Below are 27922 nucleotides of genomic sequence, written 5' to 3' on the forward strand. Positions count from 1 at the left end.
ACAAACTGAGCTACCAGTGCCCACCCCTCTAAGTCACTTGCCCACCCTCTCTGTGGGTCCTTCTTCTCTTTCCTTCTATCAGTGAAATTGCTAGCACAATCATTGGAGCAAGGAGCAAAGTATGTCTCCACAAAAAGAAAATGAACGGACGGCATGCCAGCTGTTGGCATTAATCCCAATGGGTGTGTTGCGGGGGTGGGGGGGAAGGAGAGTAGGACAAGTAGGAGGGGATTGGCACTGTATTTCAGTAGACCTGCTTTGCTAGCTTTCTGGATAAACAAACCAAAAACCCAAAAGGCTGCTTGGACAGTCTCCTAACCCCACACTGCCACCAGAAGCAGCACCAGCAGAAATGTTCGCTTGGCTCATAACTCAGACACAGATTTGTAGCTAAGCCACAATGGAATGCAGGCTCCAAGTTCGCCTTCGTTCAAAGCCTGTCTTCCAAAGGCCATGTAAAGGCATCTCGCAATGGGATCCCATTACTCTTCCTCCCACCACACTCTGTCTTGCACGAGCCCATTCATTCACTCATTCCTCCACTCCCTATTCCCTGCAGGCGGGCATTCAGCGCACATTCATCACGTGCCTGTTGTGTGCTAGGTGCTATGCTTCCAACTGCTGCAAAGTTTCTCATTATAAAATGAAAAGTGATGGGCAAAGCAAGCTCTTACTTCAGGACATTGTTTCTATTCAGGAAGCTCCATCCTCCTGCCACACGTTACTGCCCAATCTTACCTTACCGTGGTCTCCTACGGCTCCGATTGGCAGGGTTCCTTCCTATTCCTTCACTATGCCAGGACCATGCACTGTGAAATAAAAAGTCCTTTAGCCCTGCACCTGCTACATACACCACCACCAAGCAGCCTTTTCTGTTAGACGATCACATCCATGCATTGAGAAGCCCACTGACCCCCACGCCAGACGGTACCAAAGCGGGGCATCTCGGCGGATCCGAAAATGTTTCCTTTTATCGGGCCCAAATCTACCTTCCCTGCACCACTCACACAACCCAGGACAGGGCGCTGCTGTTCATTAGAACATTTGGTACCGAACGAAACTTGGCAGCATTCTGCCGTGTAACTCCACATCCATAGAATAGTTTTTCTTGGTGTGTTTGTTTTCCTGGTTCTCTTTTTCTTTTCCTTTCTTTATAACTCACATTTAAATTACTTACTGGGGGAGGAATACAAATGAGACTCAGTGGGACCTCATGAGTCATCATTTCAGTGGGAAACAAAGCAGCCTTGCTTCAAAAAAGCAATTTAATTAATTTTGTTATGCGCTGTGGAAATAAGGCTTTAGAGATGATTCAAAACACTTATGTGCAATTGTCTAAAAATAAGCAAACAACACAAATTACTGTCTGGTTTTGTGGTATGGAAATATTAATAGTTAGATATTTTAAAATATGAAACAATGTACAGTTTAGTGTACTATTAAAGAGGGGGGTGGAAACAAAGTGGAGTCTTAGCTGGGTATATGCCCCAAGTAAACGGAAGCAAACATGGTGCCCAGGAAAGACAAGGCTTAGTTTGAACAGCCCCCCTCTGACTTAGGAGAAGACATACCTTCCATTCCAGCCTGTGGACTTCCCACTCCATGCATCCCTGTTTTCTCATCTGCAAATGGGAATGAATCGTGTCACACCAATTTCCGGAGTTGGGGGCAATTGAGAAAGTGGATATGAAAGCACTTTGCAAACTGCAAAATGCTGGACCCAAACATGACATTGTTCCACTTACTCATGAATGATTCTGTTTCTTCAGAGTAGAAAAGTAACAGTCAGAGTTATAACTCTTTTAGGCAAGAACACTGCCTCTACTTTATTTTCGCGCCTCTCTATTACCTGGAAACATGGCGAAACAGTGAGGGCCTTGAGACTTGCTCCTCCCCTCTCCACCAACACTGTGCCTGTCCATCTCCTGGGATGACACCTAGTTGTCCAAGCCAGAAACCTTGGAGTCCTGCTTGATGCAACTCTTCCCTCCAACATCTAGTCCACTGGCTCACCCTTCAAAATCTATCCAGAATCCAAGCATCTCCACTCCATGAAACAGCCCCAGTCCAAGCCTCCATGATTTCATCATTTCTTCCCTGGATAATGGCACTGGCCACTAGCCTCCTAAGTGGTGTCCCCACCTCCACTCTTGCCCCTTCCCATCCAATTTTTCATTTTCGAGTTTATACTTGGGGCAGGTACTGTTGCCTCTCCACCTGCTGCTCTATCCCTTCTTTCCTCCTAACTGAAGCCCTCCCTCAGGCTCAGGAAATCTGGCCATGTGACCCACTTCTGACCAGTGGGATTTAAGGTGGAATCCACTAGAAAGTTTCTGGAAAAGAATACCATCCCTGTCAAAAAGGGAGAGACACATGAGGCAAGTCCCCCTACCCCATCCTACCGCAACATTTAGACATTGTCATGTACTTGGAGCTATGGCAGCCATAGATGTGGCACAGATATGGCAGCCATGTGTATAGCTGGAGAGCCACCTGAAGCCCCAACACCGCCACACTACTGAATTAACCCATCTTGGAACCACCTACCTTTGGGTGCTTTACTTAAGTGGCAGGGGTCAGCAAATTCTTTCTTAATGGGCCAGACAGTAGATAGCTTAGGCTTTGCGGTCCATCTCTGTCATAACTCAGCTCTGCCTTTGCAGCACAAGAGCAGCCATAGCCAACACTTAAATGAATGGCCACAGCTGTGTGACAATAAACCTTTATTTATGGACACTGAAGTTGGAATTTCATGTAACTTTCCAATACCCCAGAGTATTCTTCTTCTGATTTTTTTTCGAATAGAATTGTACACTTGAAACCTATAGACTTTTATTAACCAATGTCACCCCAATACATTTAATAAAAAAAATAAAAATGTAAAAAACATTCTCAGCTCATGGGCCAGATAAAAATAGGCCAGATCTGGCCCACAACAAGCTGTAGGCATGTCAACCCTTGATGAGATAAAAGCAAAACAAACAAAAAAACACAAATAAAAAACCTATCCTTAGGCCTCTTTCTTATTTTCTTACTTGCAGCCAAGAGTATGCTAATTAATACAATGGCCTCTTTTTTGCACTTCAATTTTTTATTTTGAAATATTTCAAACACACTAAAAAATACAGAAAATTTAACAGGCACCTATTATTTATATCCTCACTTACCTACGTTTAACTGATGTTAACATTTTACCATACTTGCTTCAGATAATTTTTAAATAAGCCTTACCAAATAGCTCCCCCTACAGAGGTACCAGATACCCTGCAGCAGATATGTGTCCTATGCACCCTGGTACTTCCATGTACTCCTGCATCCATAAACATTACGCCCTATTGTTTTGTGAGTTTTAAAACTTTACATAAATGGCATTGCACTGCAGACAGCCTATTTTCTTCCCACTTCTTCTCCTCCTTCAACGTGATCCATATTGATACATGCGAAGTTGGTTCATTCACTTTTGCCATTGTGTGAGGAAGTCACAGTTCACCCAGCTGTTCCCCAACTAGGGGGCAAGTTGGTTGTCTTTCTGTGGTGTCTGGCGTGTCCAGGGAGACTGGCATGAGGGTGTTCAATGCAGCACAGTTTGCCTGGCAAAACTGTAGACACTAGCGAAGTATCCCGACACTTCTCCCCACTGTTGGCAAGGGAGCTTTCATCACGTCCCTCTCCTGCCCCAAACCGTTTGCTTGGCTCCCTGTTGCCCAATCTGTGGACCCTTAGTCTTGTGCTTCTGCCCCTGAAGCTCTGCTCCAGCCATACTGAACCCAGTTGCACTTCTGGGCCTTGGCACATGCTTTTACTTTGGTCAAGCAAAGGGCTCACAAAGCCCCATGTTTTGAGCCTGCCACCTCCCCAACCCAGGCCCTCCTACCCTTCCCCACCCTGCCCTGTGCCTGAGGTGCCCTCCTCCCAGCTGCAGCCCCACCTCCACTGCCCACTGCCAACTCCTTTGCTTTCCTCATACAACGAGGCATCACATCACCCAAGAAGCCTCTGGAGAACTTCCCTGACTCCTGTGTTTGTGCAGCACTGCGCTCGCAGATGTCCTGTCAAAACAGAGTGTCCCTACTTACTTGCCTTTTCCCCCTCTCCCATCTGGGAGCTGCTCGCCTTCAGGCACCATGTCCTTTACACTTCTCTGTCCCCCCACATTTGGCACATGGAGGTACTCACTAAATGTTTGATGAAGTCTTATCTGGATGAACGAAGAAAAAGTCTGATCTCTACTGCATTAAGTCCCAGAAAAATGAACTCGAGAATTACGCAGACTGGGATGTGACTGACGGAATCGAATCTAACAGACTCTTCCCTGTGGAAATTTGAAACCGGTAAACACTGTTATTTATAGTCTCAGAAGCTTCACTTTAGTTTGATGATTCAACCAATTATTGAATTGCCCTAAGTTTTCTTCAAATTCATTTAAAACTATTCTGAAACATGAATTGACTCAAGTTCAGGCAAGCTTCTTGTGAAAGTATGTAAACTTTTAGAGAGAAAAAAATCCATACCTACTAGGAAATGAATTTATAAAAAGAATAATCACACACTGACTAGTAACCTAACCCAGGAAAAAAAGGGTTAATATTACCTTGAAAAGGTGATAATTGGTCCCTTATTCACCAGAAGGATTGGTTCCAATGATTACACATTAATGATTTTATTTCCCTTACTTTGAGGAAAAGATTTTCTTAGCATTTTATGCCAAAGCAGAAGTCCAAACGTGGTGTTCCATGAAGTTATGACACTGAATTTCTCATGTCGTTTATGGAAATCAGTCTCGTGTCTTTTATGGAAATCAGTCTTACAAACACAACTTGAATCTAAATGCACCTTGCTTACTGGAAATCAGGAGAGGCCACAGAAGAGATGTTTAAAACATCTTAATTTACTTCCTTGAAATCCCAGAGCTTAATACATGGGACCATATGGGAAAGCAATGTTTCTAATTACACTATATACTTTTTAAGCAGATGGCACAGAATATCAGTTAACACTCACCTGAACACTCGACATTATCCCCAGGAACTCTGATACTCAGGGAGCCAAGTCTGTGAGGTGGAGATGGAGGTGCCACCCTGCTTTTCCATGACTTGCTGTGTGACCTTCAACAAGCTACTTTCCCTTTCTGGGCTGCAAATGTACTATGATGATCGTGAGATGTCCGCTGTCCAGTAGTGTGAGGTATTTATCAAGTTTTCAAGTATATGTAATTTTATGTTAGTATTTTGTAAACGGAACATAAGCAGTCACATCCAGTGCCTTCTAGAATCTGACAGGCTAGGGAAGTGTGGATTAAACACAAATGAAAGCTATTATTCCTATTAAATGTTGTCATGACATATTTTTTAATCGGATCAGGGTATGTTGAAATAACAAGCAAACTAGGTCTAATTACTGATCTTATTTTTTTTAATTTTTAGTTTTTATTAAAATTTATTGAGGTTACAATGGTCAACAAAACTACAGAGGTTTCAAGTGTCCAATTCTATAATACATCATCTACATATTATATTACGTGTAGAAGGAGAACTGACTCTAGGTGGTGAACACATAATACTGGGTCTTATTTTTAATACCCAAGCTCCTAGATTTTTCTTCCCCCTGATGTGCTCATTTGCTAACTATAAAACAATAATTTCAATACTCCTGTCACTCTGAGTATCCACTGTTACAAGTGCAAACACAAAATTAATATATATCCACAGAGGGATTTGTGTCCATAAACTATGTATGAAAATTATTCCAGAATGCAAAGCGAACCCCCTAAAAGCCCCTTCCAATTACCAAGGCAATGAGGGTTAACAACTGATTCGGTGGAAAATTCCTTTGTGCATTCAAAGCCTGAAGTCCCGCCAGAAGGGGAGAGAATCAACCAAATAATATGGTCGGGCTAGATTGAATCCACAGGACACATTATAGAAGAGGCCCTTAACTAGCTGAGCAAAGGAAAGAATTGCTCACCAGGTGAAGTTAATAAAGACCCTTTGACCAAGACTTCCATGACAAAGCTCTACTAATTTTCTCAAGAAGAATCTGTTCCAGTGGTGAGTCACTGCCCTTTTACTGGCGTAATTTCAATGACATGCGATGGAAGAAAAGGTCACAATTTAGATTAATGTCATCTTTGGATGACGGAGTGGGTGAGTCACCAAGTGAAATTAATGCTGAAGCGTGGTTACCATTTTTTGCTGTATTTACTCTCCCCTGATACACTCTACGAATAACACATTCAATGAGGTATTTCAGGATTGCTGGTTGCTAGGTTTCAGCCTCACTCAAACCTCTTCATTTCAGCATAGAAAAGAAATGTGGAAAATTTTCAAGATGACAATATCAAACTTACCACGAGGCAGTCAAAGTGCTTCAATGTCTACATATTGACAGGAGCAACTCCAGTGAATGACATAAAATACAAAAGTTAAAGAAAGTCAGAGTTACAAGAACTTTAGAAATCATTTTAGCCATTCCCCTTACTTTACAAGAAGACACAGATTCAGCAAGTGAAGGAACTTGCCTAAGATGACACGTTTGGTGGCAAGAAGGGACCAGAACCCATATCTTCTGTCTCCTGGACCAACATCCTTCCCCCAAATTGGGCATTCTTGACTTACATATTTAGTTTGTAGACTTTAGATTTTACAAAACGTTTCTTATTACTGGTAATGGGAAGCAGCACCCAAGTTAACAGGATGACTTAAAAAAAAGATCTGAAAAGTTTCTCAGGTTTGTTTTTGTTTTTAGTAAAATATTTATTGTAAAGATGTGCTTTAACACCTCACCAAAGAAGATGGAAAATAAACACATGAAAAGCTCACACTCACATGCCATTAGGGACTTGCCAATGAAAACGAGATACCACTGCACACCCATCACACTGGTCCAAACCCAGAACACTGACACCGATAACACCAAATGCTGGCCAGGATGCGGAGCAACAGGAACACTCATCCATTGCTGGTGGGAATACAAAATGGTGTAGCCGCTTTGGAAGACAGTTTGGCAGTTTCTTACAAAACTAAACATACTCTGACCATATGATCGCGCAATCATGCTCCTTGGTATTTACCCAAAAGAGCTGCAAACTTATATCCACACAAAAACTTACGCATAGATGTTTATAGCAGCTTTATTCATAATTTCCAAAACCTGGAAGCAACCAAGATGTCCGTTAGTAGGCGAATTGGTAAATACATTGTGGCACATCCACAGAATGGAATCTTACTGAGTGCTAAAAAGAAATGAGCTATGAAGCCATGAAAAGATATGGAATAACCCTAAATGCATATTACTCAGTGAAAGAAGCCAATCTGAAAAGGCTACATACTTATGATTCCAACAATAAGGCATTCTGGAAAAGGCAAAACTATGGGACAGTAAAAAGATCAGTCATTGTCAGAGGTTGCTGGGAGAGAGGGATGAATAAGTGGAGTCCAGAGGAGCTTTAGGACAGTGACACTATTCTGCATGAAACTACTACAGTGGATCCATGTCATTATACATGTGTTCAAACCCATAGAACGTGCAACACCAAGAGTGAACCCTCAGCTAAACTATGGACTTTGGATGATGCTGATGTATCAATGTAGGGTCATCACTTATTCCAAATGTACCACTCTGGGGGTGGGGGTGGGTGTTGATGGTAGGGGAGGCTGGAGAGGGCTTAAGGGGCTAAATGCAAACTCTCTATACTTTACACTCAATTTTGCTGTGGACTTAACATTTCTCTCAAAAATAAAGTCAATTCAAGATTTTTAAATGTGCTGTGGTTTTCATTTAGGACCTTGTACAACTCACGGATTTTGGAATAGGAAGTTCAACAGAGCCCACTCACTGGGCCAGTTTACAAGGGACAGTCTGATAGGTTCTGAGAGAAGCCACTAAACATTCTTTAGAACATGAAAGATAATGACATCACCCCAAAGAGGTTAATATTTAGTACAGAGCGATGTCTTAAGCACCAAAAACCACATTACATATTCATAATGAAAATAACTAAATATTCAACACACCAATGCTTATTTTGTTAAAATAATTACATGCATTTTAACATGTAATCAGAGTTCAGGAAGCTTGAGTTCAATATGACAATGAAAACATCTGCTGTTTCTGGTTAGAGGGATCCTCCTGAAACAGCTACCCCAATGGTCTACGGGATTGGAGATACATAAAGTTATCTGGAGGTTATTATAAGGAGGAGACTGATTATTATTAGTAAAATCAAAGCTAAATGAAACAGATAACAACATAAACATTATCACTTATTATGAAATTGTTAAAAATTAAACTTTTAAAATTCACTGCATTAACAGAAAGAACATAACATGCACCTTCTAGAATGAAAACTGCATCTATAGGAGGTGCATATTTGGTCAATGTTGCTCAAGCAGTAGTTCGCCGTAATCAGATAATCAGAAGTGTCTGGATGCTGATGGTAACCACTTTGAGCACCTCTTGTAATTGCAGAAGTCAAACATGACTTGTATTCATCTTTTGTTACCGGTATATATTGAGTATTACAATTTTAATACAGTTTTTTCCTTTCTTAAAATGTGTATACATTTTTTTGGCACCCTCTGTATTTCTGATAAATGAAGAACCATGTGTTCGAATGAGATAAAATATAAACAATGTGCACTCTGTAGAAAACATTGTGTTGAGGCAGATATGGGGCCTAATTCTGGAGGTCACCATGCCACTCGTGTGGAGTGAGCCCTTGGCAGGGCTGCATCTGTGCCCCAAGACTCCCCCTCCATGGCTGGCCCAGCTGCCTCAGGGGCTCAAGGAAACAGGAAGCATATACTAAAGTCACGCTCAATGGTAAGAACTCTAAAAGGGGACATAATATGGAATGACATTCATTCACTAAACACACACACTGTACACCTATTCTGTGCCTCGCACAGGGGCAGGGTACTGGACATATGAGTCTGAGCAAAATTGCTTGACATGATGTCTACCTGCATGGAAATGCATGAGCCACTACAGCTCGCCAGGCAGAGATCGGGGGTGGGGGTCAGGCCTATTGAAAACCAAATCATGAAGCTCCCTAGGAATTCTCTTAAACACACCTGTGGGCAGTTAGTGTTTTGAGGAGGCGGTGACCTATCCAGAGAACTGCAGTCATGGGGTTCCAGCTTCTAGAGTCTGCCCAAATTCCCTGGCTCCTGGCTCTCTTCTTCCATCTTGAAAGCCAGAGTCCTTCTCACACCGTATCACTGTGACTTCCTCTTGCACTTCCCTCTTCCACTTGGAAGGACCTGTATGAGTTTCGTGTGGCAGCCATAATGGATTACTACAAACTTGGTAGTTTAAAACAATGGAAATTTATTCTCACAGTTGTGGAAGTCAGAAGTCTGAAATGGAAGCACTAGCAGGGCGGCACTCCCTCCAGAGGCTCTAGGGGAGGATTGTCCCCTGCCTCTTCCAGACTCTGCTGGCCCCAGGCTTCTTTGGCTCATGGCCCCATCACTCCAGTCTCTATCTCTTTCTTCACATTGCCTTCTCCTATGTGTAGGTCTGTTCCAAACTCCTTTTGCCTCCCTCTCATCAGGACACATGTGACTGCATTTAGGTTATCAGGGATTATCAAAGATTATCTCACCGGGATAATCCAGATAAACTCCTCCTCTCAAATCCTTGAATTAATCACATCTTTTCCCATAGAAGGTAATATCCACTGTTTTGCCACATAGGGTAATAGTCAGGTTCTAGGAATTAGTAAGTGAATATACCTTTGGGGTGTCATTGTTGAGCTTACTGCAAGACCCTTGTGACAACATTGGGCCCACCCAGATGATCCAGGATACTCTTTTTCTCTTAAAGGCAGCTAAATAGCAACCTTCATTCCATCTGCACCTTTAATTCCCCTTTGCCAGGTCAGGTACCATACGAGGTCTGACAATTAAGTTTGCGAACATGTTGCAATGATGTTGCTAACCTTTTTCCATATCAGAGGGATTATTCATTATAAATTTGTACAAACTGGACAAACAGTTCACCAAGTTTACTATTTGGAAGTGCTGAAAAGGCTGCGTGAAAAAGTGAGACGACCTGAACTTTTCGCCAACAATTCATGTCTCTTGCATCACGACAATGCCCCAGCTCACACGGCACTGTCTGTGAAGGAGTTTGTAGCCAGTGAACAAATAACTGTATTGGAACACCCTCCCTACTCCCCTGATCTGGCCCCCAAAGGGACTATTGAAAGGAAGATATTTTGATGACACTCAGGACATCAAGGTAATACGACAACACCTCTGAAGGCCATTCCAGAAAGTTCCAAAATTGCTTTGAAGGGTGGACTAGGCGCTGGCGTCAGTGCATAGCTTCCCAAGGGGAGCACTTCGAAGGTGACCATAGTGATATTCAGCAATGAGGGATGTAGCACTTTTTCTAGGATGAGTTTGTGAACTTAATTGTCAGACCTCATATTCACAGGTTCCAGGGAGTCCGGCACGAACATCTTTGGGGAGTCATTATTCTGCCTACCACACTATATAGCATAACTGTCATGGGCTGAAATGTATTCCTCCCTCAAATTCATATGTTAAAGTCCTAACTCCCGGTACCTCAGAATGTTACTATTTGGAGCAGGGTCTATATAGAAGTGATCGAGTTAAAGTTGAGTTCATTTGGGTGCGTTTTAATTCAATCTGACGGGTGTCCTTATAAGAAGCGATCAGGACACAGACACACACAGAAGGACGAGCATGTGAGGACACAGTGAAAAGATAGGCATCTACAAGCCAAGGAGAGAGGCCTCAGAAGAAACCAGCCCTGCCAACAACTGGAGCTCAGACTTCCAGCTGCCAGAACTGTGAAAAATAAATTTCCTGTTGCTTCCCCAACCCAGTCTGTGATACTTTGTTATGGCAGCCCAAGCACACTAACACAGTAAACAAGTCAAGGAAGCTGTTCTCCCGTCATATTTACAGGTTCCATCCATACTTAAGAGGAGGGGAATACACAAGGCTTGTATACCAGGCAGCAGGACTCTTGGGTTATCTTCAGATTCTGCCTTCCACAGCTGGCAAGCCCCACCAGACTCTTTTGCGAAATCAGTTGGAAGGGTGGTTTAATTTCTCTTGCTTGTTCCATTTTACTGATTTTTCTCTTCTTTTCCTACTCAACTTTTAATCTTAATTCTAGTTGGTTCAAGATGGGTTAGGAGGGAGGAGTGAGCCAAGAGTGGAAGAAGGGAATTGTGTCTTTTGCTAGAAGCAGCAGAAATACTAGGGGAAAAAAGCATGGTGCTTCAGTCTGTCCTACGTACAGTTTTTAGGAAGGAAACAGAGCACAGAAATGTGAACAAACTTCATTTTTCACAGCTCCCAAACATTTTCATTTTCTATTGTGAGTACTTTTAAAGCAACAAAACCTGGCTATGCAACATACATTTTTCTTTAAAATACAGTACATATTTCTATAGTTTACACATAGCTGAAAAGAATCAGATTCTGTTTCTACTCTAATTTTTCATGGTTTTGTACGTGTTAACAGGTCAGACCTGAACTTGACGATGTTGCTGATCGTTGCAGAATCACACAGCAGAGGACTGGCGAGTGTTCCCAGACCCGGACGCAGGCTGCCTCTCACTACCACGTCATCTTCAGGAAATGTCTTAGGCGGATAACAGCTAAAGGACTGTAGCTGCTACTACATTCTATGAGACATCGTTAGAAGGGAAAACGCTGGGCACCATGCCCACAAAGAGCACATCCAGCTGCACGTGTCCCAGTGTTTACAAAGAACCTCAGATGCAGTGGTGACGGTTGAGGGTGGGGCAATGATTGAGAAAGATGGTGTTTTGGGCTTCAGAGTAGAGTGCAGACTCCTGGAAACCGAGAGCCACAGATATGGATGGGAGAAAGAATTCGATGACACTCCAACTGTTTCAGTCTTCCTCCTGAGGCAGAGGTGACATAATCTGGTTCAGAGGGGCTGTGTTGGTTTTGGTATGTTGCCACTTACTAGCGGCTAGCCCTCATGCAGCTGTAAGGTCTTCTGGAGGATGGCCCTGCCCCAGGCCCTGCCCTGTCCTGACACTGACATTTGTTCCATGCTCCAACATGCACACCTCCCACCCCTCCGTCCATATCTATGTGTATGTTCACATCTATCTACCTATATCCTACATATCTATCTACAGCCATATCCAAGTCTCCATACAAGGTCTGACAATTAAGTTTATGAACTTCTTGCGACAATGTTGCTAACCTTTTTTGGTATCAGAGGGATTATTCATTATGAATTTGTACCAACTGGACACACAGTTAACCAAGTTTACTATTTGGAAGTGCTGAAAAGGCTGTGTGAAAAAGTTAGACGACCTGAACTCTTCACCAACAATTCATGGCCCTTGCATCACGACAATGCACCAGCTCACACGGCACTGCCTGTGAGGGAGTTTTTAGCCAGGAAACAAATAACTGTATTGGAACACCCTCTCTACTCACCTGATCTGGCCTCCAGTGACTTCTTTCTTTACCTGAAGATAAAGGAGATATTGAAAGGGGGAGATTTTTATGATATTCAGGACATCAAAGGTAATAAGACGACAGCTCTGATGGCCATTCCAGAAAAAGAGTTCCAAAATTGCTTTGAAGGGTGGACTAGGCGCTGACAACAGTGCATAGCTTCCCAAGGGGAGTACTTCGAAGGAGACCGTAGTGATATTCAGCAATGAGGTATGGAGAACTTTTTCTAGGATGAGTTTATGAACTTAATTGTCAGACCTCCTACACGATATTTGTCTATACTGTACATTGCTTTATTCATTTAACAAAGCTGTTGTGCCCTGCTGAGAACATTGCTGGGAGCCTCACTAGCACCAAACCACTCCCTCAGGGTGGCCACTGAGTGGCCTACGTTAACCAGTATAATCCCCAAGTGAGTGGTTTAAGAATGAGCACTTGTCCACACATAAACCCACCAATGCTTGGCATGGCCTGGCCAAAGGGAGTTTCATAGGTGGGCCCATAACCTGAATTAATCCAGAGTGAAGCCAGGGGGTTTACTCAGTGGTTGGTTAACTGTCTGTGGTATACTGATAAAGCCCCGGAATGGCTGCAGCCATTTTGTCATCATGAGGGAGGGAAGCCTGAGGACGCTGCCAACACACTGAGAAGAACGTGCAGAAAAGGTCGCAGAGAAATGGAGCGGGAACCCTAATTAAAGTGTGCCAGTGGATCAACCCCATCTCTGGACTTATCCGTTGTCGAAGCCAGTTTGAACTACATCTTCTGCTACTTGCATTTGGCTAAAACAAGTGCCAGGCCCTGGGGATTCAATGGTGAAAACGACAGTGCCTACCCTCTTCCTGAGTTCACGTTTCAGTGGAGGGAAATGGATAATACACAAATACCCAAGATAATGTCATCGAATGTTACGTGTTACGAGAGAAATGGGGGACCTGCGACTTTCGATTAGGTGGTCAGGGGAGGCCTCTCTGGGGAGGTGGCACGAGAGTTGACACCTGATGGGTGAGAAAGAGCCAACCCTGGGAAGAGCTGGGGGAGAGGGTACCAGGCAGAGGGAACAGCCAATGCATAGCTGGGGGGATGGAAGTGAGCATGGAGCTTTGGGGAACAAGAAAAAGGCCCCCAGGCTGGCGAATGTTGAGCAAGGAGGAGTGAATGAAATGAAGTAAGTGGCCTCACTTGGAGGCTGCGTATGGAGTCGGGATCTTACTCTGAGTGAAACTGGCAGGATTGCAGGATTTTGAGCAGAGGTATGCTACGCCTGATCTAATATTTTAAAAGGAATCTTCTAGCTGATTTGTGGCAAAATGACTACAGGAACAAGAAGAGAAGAAGAGAGCAGTAGGAGGCGCCAGGCGAGGAGTGAAGCCGGTCTAGACCCAGGTGGTAGCCATGAAGATGGCGAGAAGTGGACAGATGCAGGGAGTGTAATTTGTAGTATCCATTCCCTCTGGGCGGCCCTTTGGAGGAGCAATTGCTCTCCCCTGGATTCCTGGATTTTCTAAAAGGGTTAACCTAAATAACAGCAGGGTGTATGCAGAGTGAAAAGATGTAAGCAGTGAGGGGAAAAACAGTGGGGGTCAGGGGAGTCATACTATTCAAAGACCAGATATGTGAGGAAACCATTTCTGGTTTGTTACACAACTTCCTTTACTTTGGAAACCAGATTCGCTTAAGCTCTGGTGTTAGGTTTTCAATCTCTCCAAAGACCACAGCAGGGAGGATTCCAAATAAGGGGAAGGCATCAGAGGGGCAGCCTGGCCATTTCTCAGCATGCCTGTTTCTAAGTGAGCTGTCCCATGTACTACAGTTTTAACATAATTCATGAACAGAGAAGTCAAGTCAATATGGAAGGTCAGGGACCCAGTAAAAGTCTCCAGATTTTAAACTGAACCTTCAATGCAGTATTATACAGGATTCTACCTTTGTCTAATAAAGTACCTGCTACTTCAGGTTCGCTTTATAAACATCTTGAAATCCAGCATTAAAAACATACACACACAATTCTCAATCTCTAGCAGCAGGTCTCAAACCAGCTGTGTCAGATCACGGCCTGTTACAAATACGTATCCCTGGGACCCACCCCCAACGGTTCTGACTCAGTAGATCTGGATTAAGTCTTGGCAGTAAATCCTACAAGGCGATTCCAGTGGTTTTTGCAATGGCATTACCTGTGTCGCGAGTTCCCTGGTTATTTTATAATCTGTACTTTTGTATATGAATGTGACTGTATATAATCTGTATATTTTGAAACGAAGATATCTCAAATCGTTTTGGTAGTGGATAGGATTTTAAAAGAACTAGCTGGAGCCCTGAGAAGTGCAGCAAGAAGCTGGAGTAAAATCATCAGGTGGCCAGAAGACAGAGCACAAAGAGCACTGGCATGGGGGTGGCATGCTGGACATGACCACAAAGTGACTACCCCCATAGTTAATTAGCCACGAGTACTTCTCAATCTCTCTTTCAGCAGTATTTGAAACCCCGTCAACCCCAAATGAATTTTAAAGCCTCAGGGCAAGGAGCTTTCTTTCCCCCACTACCACACAAATTCTGATGGGCCCATCGTGGATGGAGTTTAACGGGCCCTTCCTGTCTGAGCACCCCACATAACCCCCCACCAGTTTGAGCATCTGTGGTCTACATTTACTGCACAGAAGCTTACCCTTGCCAGGTCTGTACATATTTTACATGGTATAAACATAGGGGCCAACAAATGTAAAAAACCAGTTTAATAAAGGTACTATTAATTGAATCAGGACACATCAAAGTGGCATTATGAACATTTTTTTAATGACAACAGATGGTAAATTTATACAAATTACCGGCTAGAATACAATGACTACAAAATCCATCCAGATAACGGTTTAAAAAAAGCATCACTTAACAAAAGTAAACCTGAATCAAGTGGCTAAAGAACCCAAGCCCCCCATTTTGATAATTACACACAGCTTTCAACATAGCGCATCTAAAGCCTGCCCCAAGTCAGGGCTCTATTCAAGACTATAGCACATTCAATGACTCTAGTGACTTAAACATTCTAACACTTTTAAGCATTGATGTCAAGAGACATCTCATAACAGGTTCACTATGCAAAATTCAAACGAGAATATGTGAACGTTCTTTGCAACTGTAAGGTGCTGTGCAGATGTTGTTAGCTATTGCTATTATTACTCTTCAGTGACATTTCACTGAACTTGAGAAAAAGGAAGATTAGTCTGTGTAACTGACAAATATGACTTGTAGAACATCTTAAAAGGAATGCAGATATAACTTTCAAGTACATGTAGCGACAAAACAGGCAAGGAAAGCGTGGACAGGAGTGATGGTAAGATGAGGAATTCCAAACTATTTTAATAAATATATACGAGATTAAGCTATTTCTATTCCATGTAGTATTTATTACTAGGTGCCCAAAGTCCCTGAAAATTATTTTCTCGGGTGACTCTTTCCCCCTGCAAAGAGGAAAAAAAAATCCTGTCAAGTTATTCATGTGCTGCTTCTGCCCAGCTCTTGCAAAATTTATCTTAAATGTGTAAGAGTTGAGTCTGAATTAATTAAGTTGTACTTTTCTGGTGCAGGGTGCAGAGTGCTTGTCAACAGAGAAATCTGCTGCTGACCTAAGACAAGTGACAAAGTTGGTGCCATAGTCGAATCATTTATAAAAGGGGCCACACAACAAGAGTCTACAACTTCATTTGAGCATACATACATACACATAACTTGTCCGGAGACAAGAAATACACACTAATACAGTTAAAACAGGATTTCAATCCTTTGTTTCACGCACCTTCAGCTTTCACCTTTCCTTGGGCACACCTTATTTGTTTTCACTCGTCTCCATGGGTATTCTAGATGTATATATAAAATTTATGTGAAAATGGAAAATAAATACCAAGTAAGTTAATCAGGATCCTCTTCTGGCAAAGCTAATGAGATTTTTATGATGAAAACAGTCTAATTATTACAATGTATTTCAGTTAGATTCCCATGAAACATGGGATTCTTTAATGGAAGGTTTAAATTTCCTCAGTGACAACTCAAAAGTGAGCATTGCTGCTACATGTAAAATGGTAACCATTTGAAGAGCTAATGACATCAGATGCATTCTGCAGCAGACTTTTCAGTTTCCAGCACAATAGGGGAAAAAGATTATATTCTGGGGGGCAAAATGGGAGGTGAGGTGAGGAAGGTAATGTGTTACAGTAAGTGGGGTTAAATCAGGAGCCTATACTGACATTTCAAGTTACACTTCATAACTGAGGTTATTCTTACAACCAGTTTTCGAACAACAGTGAACATATTCCTACCTTAAAACATTTGTGAGGGCTCAATTGTAGCTTTCCTTTCTATACATCCTAAAGTATGTACACTGTGCAACAGGAAACCAGTGAGACATCTTAAAAAATAAATCTATGTCAAATATCATGTTATTTCAACAGCAGCAAACTAACGAGTTAACAGTTAAAACCCGGGAAAAAATTAACTAGTTTCAAAAGAGACCTATACTGTAATAATCCTAAATATCAACACTAGCATCCGATTCTAAATTTCAAACACTTGGTACTTTTTCCAAGAGGAAATTACAACTGCTTTTGCGTGAATCCCTGGTTTAAGTAGGTGCAGAAAAATACCCATATTATTTACCCAGCAAATGTCTGAAATCAAACAAAATAATCCAACATTGGACATTAATATTTTACAAACTGCATTAAGATCCAGAAAGTATAAGAAAAACCTTGGCATTATAGAAAAGGAAACTACATGGACAACAATTCCAAGTACAACAAGACATCTAAAGAGGGGACCATCTAGAAATTCACCACAGCACCCCAGACTCAAATTGGGGTACTCTACAATTTTATACTAAACCTGCAGTGTTTTTTCTTTTTTTAAAGAAAACACTTAACATTTAGATTAACTGCTTAAAGACATTTAAACTATAGACAGCATTAACTATAAGCAAGAATCCAGTTCCACAACATTAAAAATAGGGGTGAACAAATTAATGACAAACACAGAAAGGGCTACTGTATTAGGAATTAGCAATAACGGGTAATTTGAACAATGAGATACCGACTTAAAAAGAGTAAAGGTAGAATGTGTTTTTTTTAGAAAATGGCCACTAATCAATCACTCGTGAAAAAAAATGGAACTAGCTGTCAGGTAAAGTTGGCAGAATTCAAACTTAATCCAAACTTTTAGTGTGTATGGAACTAGCATTAAAGAAATGTACACAGGATATAAACCAAAACAGTGCTTATCTCCAGGTGGCAAAATTACAGGGAATTTAAATGTTCTTCCTGTTGTAATATGCATTTTTCTGGGTGGGCTTTTAGATTGCATACAAGTAGTACCAAGTGGCTAGAAAGAACACAGACTAACGATAGTCAAGTAAAACCACAGGGTTTTTTTCTATCAGAAAGGACCTGAAGGATTATCTAACTATATGTATCTGGGATATTAAAGGCTCTGATTGAAAAGACTAGACTAGAAATCCCAAGAATACTTCCTGGGTGATAAAAACTATCTATTTTCAGGATTGTTTACACTCCCTAAGTATGCAAAAATGAACACTTAAATGTAAATTGCCATCATATACATTATATAAAACAGTAGGAAAAACAAATTTACAGGGAATTTACACAAACCTGGTAACTAAAGCTTCACTGTTGATCAACAGAGCAAAGCAGATTATTAAAGAGTTGATCTGAAAGCACAGACTGGCCTGCAAGGAGCCTTTAGGGTGCTGACCAGAGTCCAGGCAATTAGCTCTGCTTTGCTATTGAGATCCTTCAGTAACCAGTTTGTGTAAAATTGGTGGAACTCAGCCTAGTTTCCCCATGAAATAATGTAATGAAAGATTCCTATTGACTAGGGATTACACTTTACTTGAAATTTCTCAGAGACATTCAGATTATTCCCAGCATCCACAATTTAAGCAAGTTTCCATAGGAATTTACAATCCAAAACCCAATGACCTGGTATGTATGTTCATGACAGTTAGGGAAAGCATTCCAATGAAAAATAAAGTTCAGACTTGCTTTGCTGTGTACATCTTAATATACCCAGAAAAGTAAAACTCAAAACCCACCAAAAGACAAAGTGCTATAAAACATTTTTTGTAAAATAATCAAATTCTTCCCAGAATGATGTATAATTAACATACTTATTTGTAACCAATTTAACTTTTCCAAATTCTCAGTTGCACATGAGAGGCTCATACAGTTAAAATTGATGATGCAAACCACTGTGTTAGAAGGATCAAAATTTACACTAGTCAAACATGACTCCTTAAGATCGATTTTAACACCTTCTTTCAACTTTATTGGAACCATCAGTATCCCTGATGCATTACCATTTAAACAACTCAATGAACTCAATGTAATGCTATCAAAAGGTGACGTTCACTTTAATCCTGTTTGCCTTCACGCCACTGTCGAGAGCCTTCATTCCAGGCCACATAGACAAAGAGGGCCAGCACCACGTGGACAGCGACCACGGCAACAATAGCAGCATAAAAATAGCTGTCCCTAGCGGACATCCCAAAGGCGCCTATCAAGAGAAAAAAGTTTCCATTTTATTCCACAATTTGTTAAAGTGTAAGAAACAAAAGCATACTAACTTTTATTAGCTATATATTTATTTACTTAGTCAATTAAGTAATAGTTCGGGTGGTGATAAAACAAGTACTCATTTAAAGATCTGAATACCTTCTATAGACGACAACCATTATTTTGAATGAGAATCATAATTACCACTTCATCTAAAGATTGACATAAAAAAGGGGACTTTATTTTCTCTTCCTTCCAACGTCTGCCACCAAAGGTACACTCCCCCAAATTCCTCCTTCCATGTCAGTCAACTCTTGCTCTCAAAGGATATTAAAACAAAGGGTCTGGAAGTTATTTCACAGAAAATCATAAACGTGTATGTCAAGCTGAAACAACTATGAGTTGAATGATGAAAAACTTCATTTCATGAAGTAAGATTCATCATGAGCAACGTGATATTCGAAAAGCAAAACAAATATGCTTTTTTGGTGGAAAGAAGCAAAGTCAAGGTGGAAGAAGCAAAGTCAAGAATACCCAGTTTACACATATAAAGAGATCATAAAAGCACAAAACCTTAAATATAGTAAAATGTCTATAAAAATAGTAAATATGGTCTAGGATTACCTTCAAAAACATAAGACTTCGTGGTAAAATATAACCCAATAGGTACAGTGATCATTAAAGCTGTGAAGAACAGGAGCGTCTTCAGGGTAGATGCTAATGAACTTTCATTTCTGGAATAAAGTAAACAGAGAGAAAATCAGCAGCTGAACAACCACTTCCAACCGTTCTTACGTCCACAAACGCTATGAATACCCACAGAGAAAACTTTGGAAACCCTGCCGCTGCCTTGGAAGCAGTGGCCAGAGGAAGAAGAGCAAAGTCGGGGACTCAAAACCGAAATATCTTAGAGACCCAGCTGCAGGCCCATCTCCAGGAGACTTTCATTCAGATCCAGTGTGAGAGGAAGTGTGAAAGTGGTTTGTAATCTCCAAAGTGCCATGTGAATGTATACTGTAATTACAGAATTTACAATGGAGGTAACAAGGGAGAAGATACACAGAAAACAACTAGTGGCCAGCCGAACACAGTACAAACAAGTTAGGAGAATCTCCAAAGAAAAAGCAGCCTAGAACAATCTGGGTGCAGCTGAAGGAAATTTACTCTCATTTCCTTTAATTAAATAGCTATAATATAACTTAGATGGTCTTCACGTTACATGAATACATTAAAAGTTTGATGCCAAAACACTTTCTCTTCCGTGAATTCTATTTGTTCACAGACTATTTTAAAATCAAGGAAATATTACAATGCAAAATGTCATGTTGCAGAATACAATAAAACTACTCTGAAGAATGTAACCAAGCTTTTATAATTATACACTTAAAAAAGTTAAGTCCAATAAACTGCTACTTAAAATATTAATATAAAGATTAATATGACTTCCAGTCAAGACAGTGGAGTAGGTAAACACTGTGCTTACCTTCCCTCAAGATCACAGCAAAATTACCACTAAACTATACAACAACCATCAGTGAGAGAGACCTGAAATCTGGCTGAACCAAAGCCCTACAACTAAGGACATACAGAAGAAGCCACCCGAAGACTTGTAGGAGGGGCAGCGACGTGGAACAGGCTGGTCCCACACCCACGCGTGACCATTAAATATCAGGAAGGGTATATCGGCTGTGGAAGTCCCCCTGAGGAGCGAGGAGTCCCAGCACCACACCAGGATCCCCAGCCCAGGGTTCCAGTGGTGGGGAGAAAAATCCCCATAATTTCTGGCTGTGAAAACCAGCGGAGATTGTGGCTCAGTGAGACGGAAGGCGGCTGGAGTCCCAGGTGATCCTCTTAAAGGGACCACGCATGGACTTACTCACTGATGGAATCACTGCTCTGAGCTCCAGTTGGAGAGGCGACAGGGACATAGTGGGTAAAAAAACTGAGTTGTCTGGCTTCAAGGTGAGGGCTGGAGGAGCCACGGTCTCCCAGACAGAAGAGCTGGTAGAATCCACTGTTTCTTTGTTGAGCCCTCCCCTCTCCCCACCTGCAGACGCAAGTAGCCACCATATCTGAGTCTCCATCAAGCTGGGTGACACCACTGGTTAGCCACGCCCTGGTGATTTTGAGCCCCAACTTTCGGGCACAACGAAGCCGCCAGTGGCTTTTTCCGTACAAATCGCATGCCTTGACTCATGCTGACTTTCCTAAGGTCTCTCAAAGGTTGGCAAAACCCAGACAAGCAGCATCTGGCTTGAGCATGTCCTATACCTTTGGCTGAGCAACCCTAAGCCCGGCACTAGTAGCAGCCGGCCATGGTTCACAGCTTGGCCTCTCGAAGCACTTCCAAGCACAGCACAGGCGGCGACCATCTGTAGATTTCTTTATGGCTCCTGCCAGGTGGCCCTGAGTAGAGCAGAGGCTGTGGCTGAACTTGACCTGTAGCAGGTCCCCTCCCAGGTGGTCCTGGGGCTGGAGATCCCAGTGGCCAGCACTGAAATGAGCTGGAGCATTAGCCAGCCACCACCAGGGACGACAGACCTAAGGGACAGATTAGGCAGGCCGCAGAGTCCTGCTGAGGCAGAGCCTGTTCTATAGTGTCAGTCCCTGCACTACAGCTCCTCCACTGTAGTCACAGCTGGTCCTCACAATCATTGAACCCAAGGGTCAATACTTCCCACTGACATGCAAACAGCAACCAAGGCTCAACTACAAGAGGAGGGTACACACAACCCACAAAAGGGACATACCCGGAGTGCGCAGCTCAGGTGACCAGAAAGACTGCACCACTGAACCCCACAGGACACCTACTACATGAGGCCACTCTACTAAGACCGGAAGACACAGCAGCCCCTACCTAATACATAGAAACAAACACAGGTAGGCAGCCAAAATGGGGAGACAAACATGTTCCAAATAAAAGGACAGAACAAAGCTCTAGAAAAAGAATTAAAATGGAGACAAGCTATCTACCAGACACAGAGTTCCAAACACTGGTTATAAGGATGCTCAATGCTCTCAGGGGGAACTTCAACAAAGAGACAGGAAACATAAAAAAGAACCAGTCAGAAATAAAGAATACAATAACTGAAATGAAGATTACATTACAGGGAATCAACAGATTAGATAGCAGCAGAAATCAGCAGAAAACACCCAATCAGAACAGCAAAAAGAACAAAGAATCTAAAAAAAAAAAATGAGGAGAGTTTAAGGGACCTCTGCAACAACATCACGCATATCAACATTCGCATTATAGGCGTACCAAAAGGAAAAGACAGCAAGGAACTGAAAACCTATTTGAAGAAAAAATGATGGAAAACTTCCCTAATCTGGCAAAGGAAATAGATATAGAAGCCCAGAAAGCGCAGAGAGTCCCAAACAAGATGAAGTCAAAGAGGCCAACACCAAGACAACATAATTAAAATGCCAAAGGTTAAAGACAAAGAGAGAATCCTAAAAGCAGCAAGAGAAAAGCAGTTAGTTACCCACAAGGGAGCCCCCATAAGAATGTCAGCTGATTTTCCAACAGAAACTTTGCAGGCCAGAACGGATTGGCACAAAATATTTAAAGTGATGAAAAGCAAAGATGTACAACCAAGATTACTCTACGCAGCAAGTCTGTCATTTAGAATGAAAGGACAGATAGGAGCTTCCCAGACAAGAAAAAGCTGAAGGAGTTCATCACCATCAAACCAGTATTACAAGGACTCTTAGAGGGACTTCTTTAACACACACACACACACAAACACACTAAAAAATATGAATAATAAAACGGCAATAAGTACAGACCTATCAACAACTAATTTCAATGGAAATGGATTAAGTGCTCCAATCAAAAGACAGGAGAACTGAATGGATAAGAAAACAAGGCCTTTACATATGCTGCTTACAAGAGACTCAACTTCAGATCAAAAGACAGATATAGACTGAAAGTAAAGGGATGGAAAGACATTTCATGAAAATGAAAAAATAAAAAAATAAACAGCTGGGGTAGCAATACTTATACCAGACAAAATAAACTTTAAAACAAAGACTATAACATGAGACAAAGAAGGACCTAGTAATCCCACTTCTAGGTATTTACCGGAAGAAACCTAAAATGCTACTTCGTGAGTACGTGCTCATCCACATGTTCACTGAAGCATTATTTACAATAGCCAAGATATGAAGGCAACATGGGTGTCCCTGAATGGATAAAAAAGAGGTGGTACTTATATATAATGGTATATTACTCAGCCATAAAAAAAGAATGAAATCTTGCCATCTATGACAACATGGATGGACCTAGAGGGTATTATGTTGAGTGCAGTAAGTCAGACAGCAAAAGACAAATGTCATATGATTTCACTTATAAGTGGAATCTACAGAACAAAATAAACAAACAAAACAGAAACAAACTTGGGGTGGCAGTTGGCTCAGTTGGTTAGAGCATAGTGCTAATAACACCAAGGTTGCCGGTTGGGTCCCCGCATGGGCCACTGTGAGCTGCGCCCTCCTTAAAAAAACAAAACAAAACAAAACAAAACACCAGAAACAAACTCATAGATTCAGAGAACAATTTGATGGTTGCCAGATGGGAGAGGGGTTGGGAATGGGTGTATATAAGGGATATAGTCCATAATATTGTAATAACTATGCATGGTGTCAGATGGGTACTAGATTTATCAGGGTGACAGATGGGAAGGGTGTTGGGGGCAGGGTGAAAAAGGTGAAGGGATTAAGAAATACAAATTGGTAGTTATAAAATAGTCATGGGTATGTAAAGATAGGGAATATAATCAATGTGGTAATAACTATGTATAATGCCAGGTGGGTACTCGTCAGGGGGATCATTTCATAAGTTATATAAATGTCTTGCCACACACACAGAAAGATTAATATAATAGCACAAACTGGGTAACATAAAAATGTCCAATAGAAAAATGATTTCACAAATCATGTACATCAATTTATGGAGACCTTAAAAAGAATTTTGACGACTGTTCAGAAAAATATTCATGTGACAAATGAACAAGTCAAATTACAGTGTATTATGTCAGGGGGCTGCAAAATAAGGCCTCAGGGCACAGAGCCTATTTCTGTAAATAAAGTATAATTGTAAGACAGCCACACCCATTTGTTTATGTATCATCTAAGACTGCTTTGGAGCTACAAAGGCAGAGCTGAGTAGTAGGCCATATGGCCTGCAAAACTGAAAATATTTACTATTTGACCCTTTCCAGAAAAACTCTGCTAAGCCCTGATGTAAATAAACTATTCCACTTGTGTGCATAAAATTGTTTTTCCATTTTCAAAATATTAGCATTTGTCCTATGCATTGTTACAAATGAGCAACACTACTGAAAGTGAAACTGCAGTAAGCTTCCAGCAAGCCTGAACATATACATACCTCATACACACACCTGATACATTTTAAAAGCCGAACCCTACAGCTTTCATCTTTAGTTTAAGGTTCTTTTTTCCCCTTAAATCTAACCATCCTCAGACTACCTTAACACACTTCTAACTTTATTCTCATAGTCAACACTTGAACTTAACTCTTTCCCATAATCCTCAGCTAGAGGCTCCAGTTTTTATCTATATCTTTAGGAAGGAGACAGCCCAGCTTTCAAGGTCCTCCCAAAATAGCCTCTCCTCCAGGCACCTTTCCTGATTACACCCTGGAAAGTCATTGCTCTGGGATCCAATCACACTTCGTTCATACACGTTATTACAGCACTTCATGTGACAGCTTCCTTCTTAGATAGTCCTGCACATCTCTGTATCCCTAGAAAACCAAGAAAGGAGTTCTTATAACTGTGAACACAATTCGCTGGGGGGTTTCTGGCAGCCCAAAAAGGAAGGGCACATCTCAAGTTTATACCAATTATCTGCAGTTTTTGACTGTGCAATACATCTTTAAATAAGTTTTGAGCACATAACCCCCATATAGGCATTTTGATGATTTTAAATAAATTACCTATACACATATTACTAATACATTCTTTAAACTATAAAACATATGCAAAAATACTTAAAAGAATAAGGTTAAAAATAAATTTATGTATAAGTTCTAATATTTTCTCTCCATATTTCAATGGATCACCTTTTAACATGTAACATTTTAGCATTTAAACTTTGGTGATCACTGATCTATACAGTTCTCATCTAATATACATGAGCCCCCTTAAACTGTTTTCTTGTAGTAAATTTTTAGAGGAATTTATGTATGTAATCTTCATGAAGAATATGAGTGTCTGCGTAGTTCTATAAAAAGTCCGTATTTGGCCACTTCTTCTGTGGACCCCCACAAAAAACTTGACTTTCAGGGTGTTTCTATGGGTAAAGAATGTGTTTTAGGGACGTAAAGTTCAGATTATTTAAGTTGATAAAGAAATAAAGCTTGAGAACCTAGAGAAAGGGTGGGTTAACTGGTTCTCTTGTTCTTTAGGGTCCCTCTCTTGAATATCTATTCTCTGGCCTGGCTTTGACAAAAGTTTATTATTAAAGAAAGTATAATACCATAAAAATATTTTAAAGCAAACAAACCATTTCTGATCCCACCACCCAAACGTAATCTTTTCTGCATGTTAATTTCTAACCCCACACACTCTACATAGGGAATATCTTAACAATTTGTATCTTATGTTCAACTTCTTCTCATTTCTCTTTACCTTAAGCTCTGAAAATTTGACTTTTATTCTGGGTTGTGACCTCACAAATATGGGACTATAAGTATAAAGTTAAGCATACCTACTTTTGAAAACTAGCCAACTTCCTCTAGTGTTTATAGGACATTTTCTCCTTGGCCTCCAGCCACAGCCCACTACAGCTGGCAGTTCTGCTCGCACAAGCCAGCTTGGGTACAACCAGTGATTCATTCTAAAACAAAGCAACTGATGGCATTCAATTGATTTCTAGTATGTGTCTATGATTGTGTGTTACTCAGACTTGTTAGAAATGAAGAACGGGGAAGTCCAGAATTAAAGCTGGCCTCACACAAAAGAAATAATTCAGGATCAACCATACTTTGCCCCACTCTTAAAACCACCTAGAGTTTACCCACTTCATATAAACTTCTGCAGCAAACACTAAGCATATCTGCTTACCACGTTCCCTTTTGTGGTAAAGACGACTTCCACTCCACATAGATTTCACTGCAAATTCCACCAGGAAACCCGAAAATCAGTCTAGGAGGGCTAGACTGTATTCTAAGTGTACTTAGTGAAAACACCTGTTGGAGTCCTCAGTAGTAAACAGTAATTAAAACAAAACAAAACAAAAAACCTATGCTGACATTGTGAGAGAGAGAAAAAGAGCACAAGCTCCAAAGATCACGGGATTGGGAGTCAGTGGACTTGGTCAAATGCCAGCTTCAGCACTTACTGTGTGGCCTGTGATATTAGGCAAGTCACTTATCCTGAGTCAACTTCATCTTTCTTGAAATCAGGAAACTAAGCACTTTTCTTAATTCTGATAACGTCTGCAATAAAGTGCCTAAATTGAGACTGGCTCACAGTGGGTCATCACCGAATGGTAGCTAAATCCCTTCCCAACCTCTTGCCTACCAAGGTATCCTTGACTAGGCTAGCTGGCCAGAAGCTGCTCTCTCCTGATTCCTTATGCTCAGCCACCAGGCCCCGACCTACTGACTCCCCAAGGCAAGCAATCTCATACCAGGGAGACAGACCCTACTCCCTTCCATGTGTTCATTCATACAGCAAACACTTATTAAACCCCGACGATGAAGGCCCTGTAGGGGACACGGAGGTGGAGACGGCCGGGTTCCCGTCCTCAGGGAGCTCACCCCGCAGTGAAGACTGCAGACAGCAAATCCTAATATAGACAGCGAGAGGAAGAGCTAGGACAGAAGAATGAGCTGTAAGCCCGCAAAGCTATTTACCGTGACCCCCAGGTCCCTTGATCCCGAGCAAAGGGCCAGGGACCTGGTGTGCAGACACCGTAGGTCCCATTTTGCTTCCCCGCTCGCCCACCCCACAGGTCGAGACCTCACGCCCATCGCAGACCTTCCCTCACGCACCGCTCCAGACCCGGGCCGCCCCGTCTCGCGGTCCCGGCCCCTGCCCGGCCCAGGCCCTTGTCGGGACTACCTGACGTCGGGCGGCTGCAGCGCGTTCAGCGCCGCTTTATCAATGCGCTCCATGGCGTCGCCGCCCGCAGCAGGTCCTCGGAGGCGGACTAGGTTCGGCGACCACGCTCAGTTGGCTCGACGGGCGACTGGTCGGGGTAGGTAACGCCGGAAGTGCCGGCGAACGCCGGCGAACGCCGGGCGACAGAACGCAGCGCGCAGGCGCGGCGCGCCACAGTGACGCTAGCTGCGGCAGGCGCAGGCGCGGCGCGCCGTGGTGACGTAACTGTGGCGGGCGCGGGCGTTCATGTGACTTACCGGCCCGGACAGCGCGGCATGCGTTCTGGCAGGGGCCTCCTGCGCTCTAGGAGTAGCCCAGGCGAGTTGCCTAGCCATTCCACGTTGAGCCGGGACTTGCCTCGCAGCATTGTTTTTCAGAGCGGTTGGTGGTGCTGCTGCCGTCCCCCGAGTGCAGGCGAATACCTTCTGTCCCTGTCCCAGCACCTGTCGTCGAGCTGTGGTTGCGAGGCGACCGGAGCAGTTGAGCCTAGAGGAAGGACGACCAGGCAGACGAATGTGGTGCTAGGCAACCAAGCGGTTTCCTACGACAACAACAACAGAAAAAGCAGTGCATATTATTACCCAGCCCTTGAGCAAATGCGTCATTAATTATGTCCGCAGTGAATGTCCAGCCTTGGGAAGCAGGGAGGAGTTAGTTTAATACTCACCGGAGCCCCGTAAAGCTAGAGAATGTCAGGGCTGAAAGAGCCCTTGCTGAGAATGACTTCCCGGCTCGATGCCGGCGACCCCAACTTCCACTT

The 27922-nt window shown here is 42.3% G+C and overlaps 1 protein-coding gene and 1 long non-coding RNA gene across 3 annotated transcripts; both read right to left on the reverse strand.

The window, feature by feature from the left end:
- Window positions 1-751: 751 nt before the first annotated feature.
- Window positions 752-4302, reverse strand: LOC117020730 (uncharacterized). The gene is made up of 3 exons (XR_004422730.1): window positions 4177-4302; window positions 1572-1622; window positions 752-809 (listed from the first exon to the last, which is right to left on the reverse strand). It is a non-coding gene; the product is annotated as an uncharacterized LOC117020730 (long non-coding RNA).
- Window positions 4303-15252: 10950 nt separating this feature from the next.
- On the reverse strand, window positions 15253-27693 carry VMA21 (vacuolar ATPase assembly factor VMA21). 2 transcript variants are annotated; one of them, XM_033115396.1, is made up of 3 exons: window positions 27420-27693; window positions 19658-19767; window positions 15253-19034 (listed from the first exon to the last, which is right to left on the reverse strand). In XM_033115396.1, the coding sequence occupies exons 1-3, from the start codon at window positions 27527-27529 to the stop codon at window positions 18892-18894; spliced, it is 363 nt and encodes a 120-aa protein (XP_032971287.1). In that variant the 5' UTR covers window positions 27530-27693; the 3' UTR covers window positions 15253-18891. The 2 variants fall into 2 exon arrangements, with proteins under 2 accessions (XP_032971287.1, XP_032971296.1); XM_033115405.1 differs by lacking the exon at window positions 27420-27693 and adding an exon at window positions 27124-27322.
- Between the last annotated feature and the right edge of the window lie 229 nt (window positions 27694-27922).

The sequence above is a fragment of the Rhinolophus ferrumequinum genome, chromosome X, assembly GCF_004115265.2.
Source record: "Rhinolophus ferrumequinum isolate MPI-CBG mRhiFer1 chromosome X, mRhiFer1_v1.p, whole genome shotgun sequence".
In the NCBI taxonomy this organism is placed as follows: domain Eukaryota; kingdom Metazoa; phylum Chordata; class Mammalia; order Chiroptera; family Rhinolophidae; genus Rhinolophus; species Rhinolophus ferrumequinum.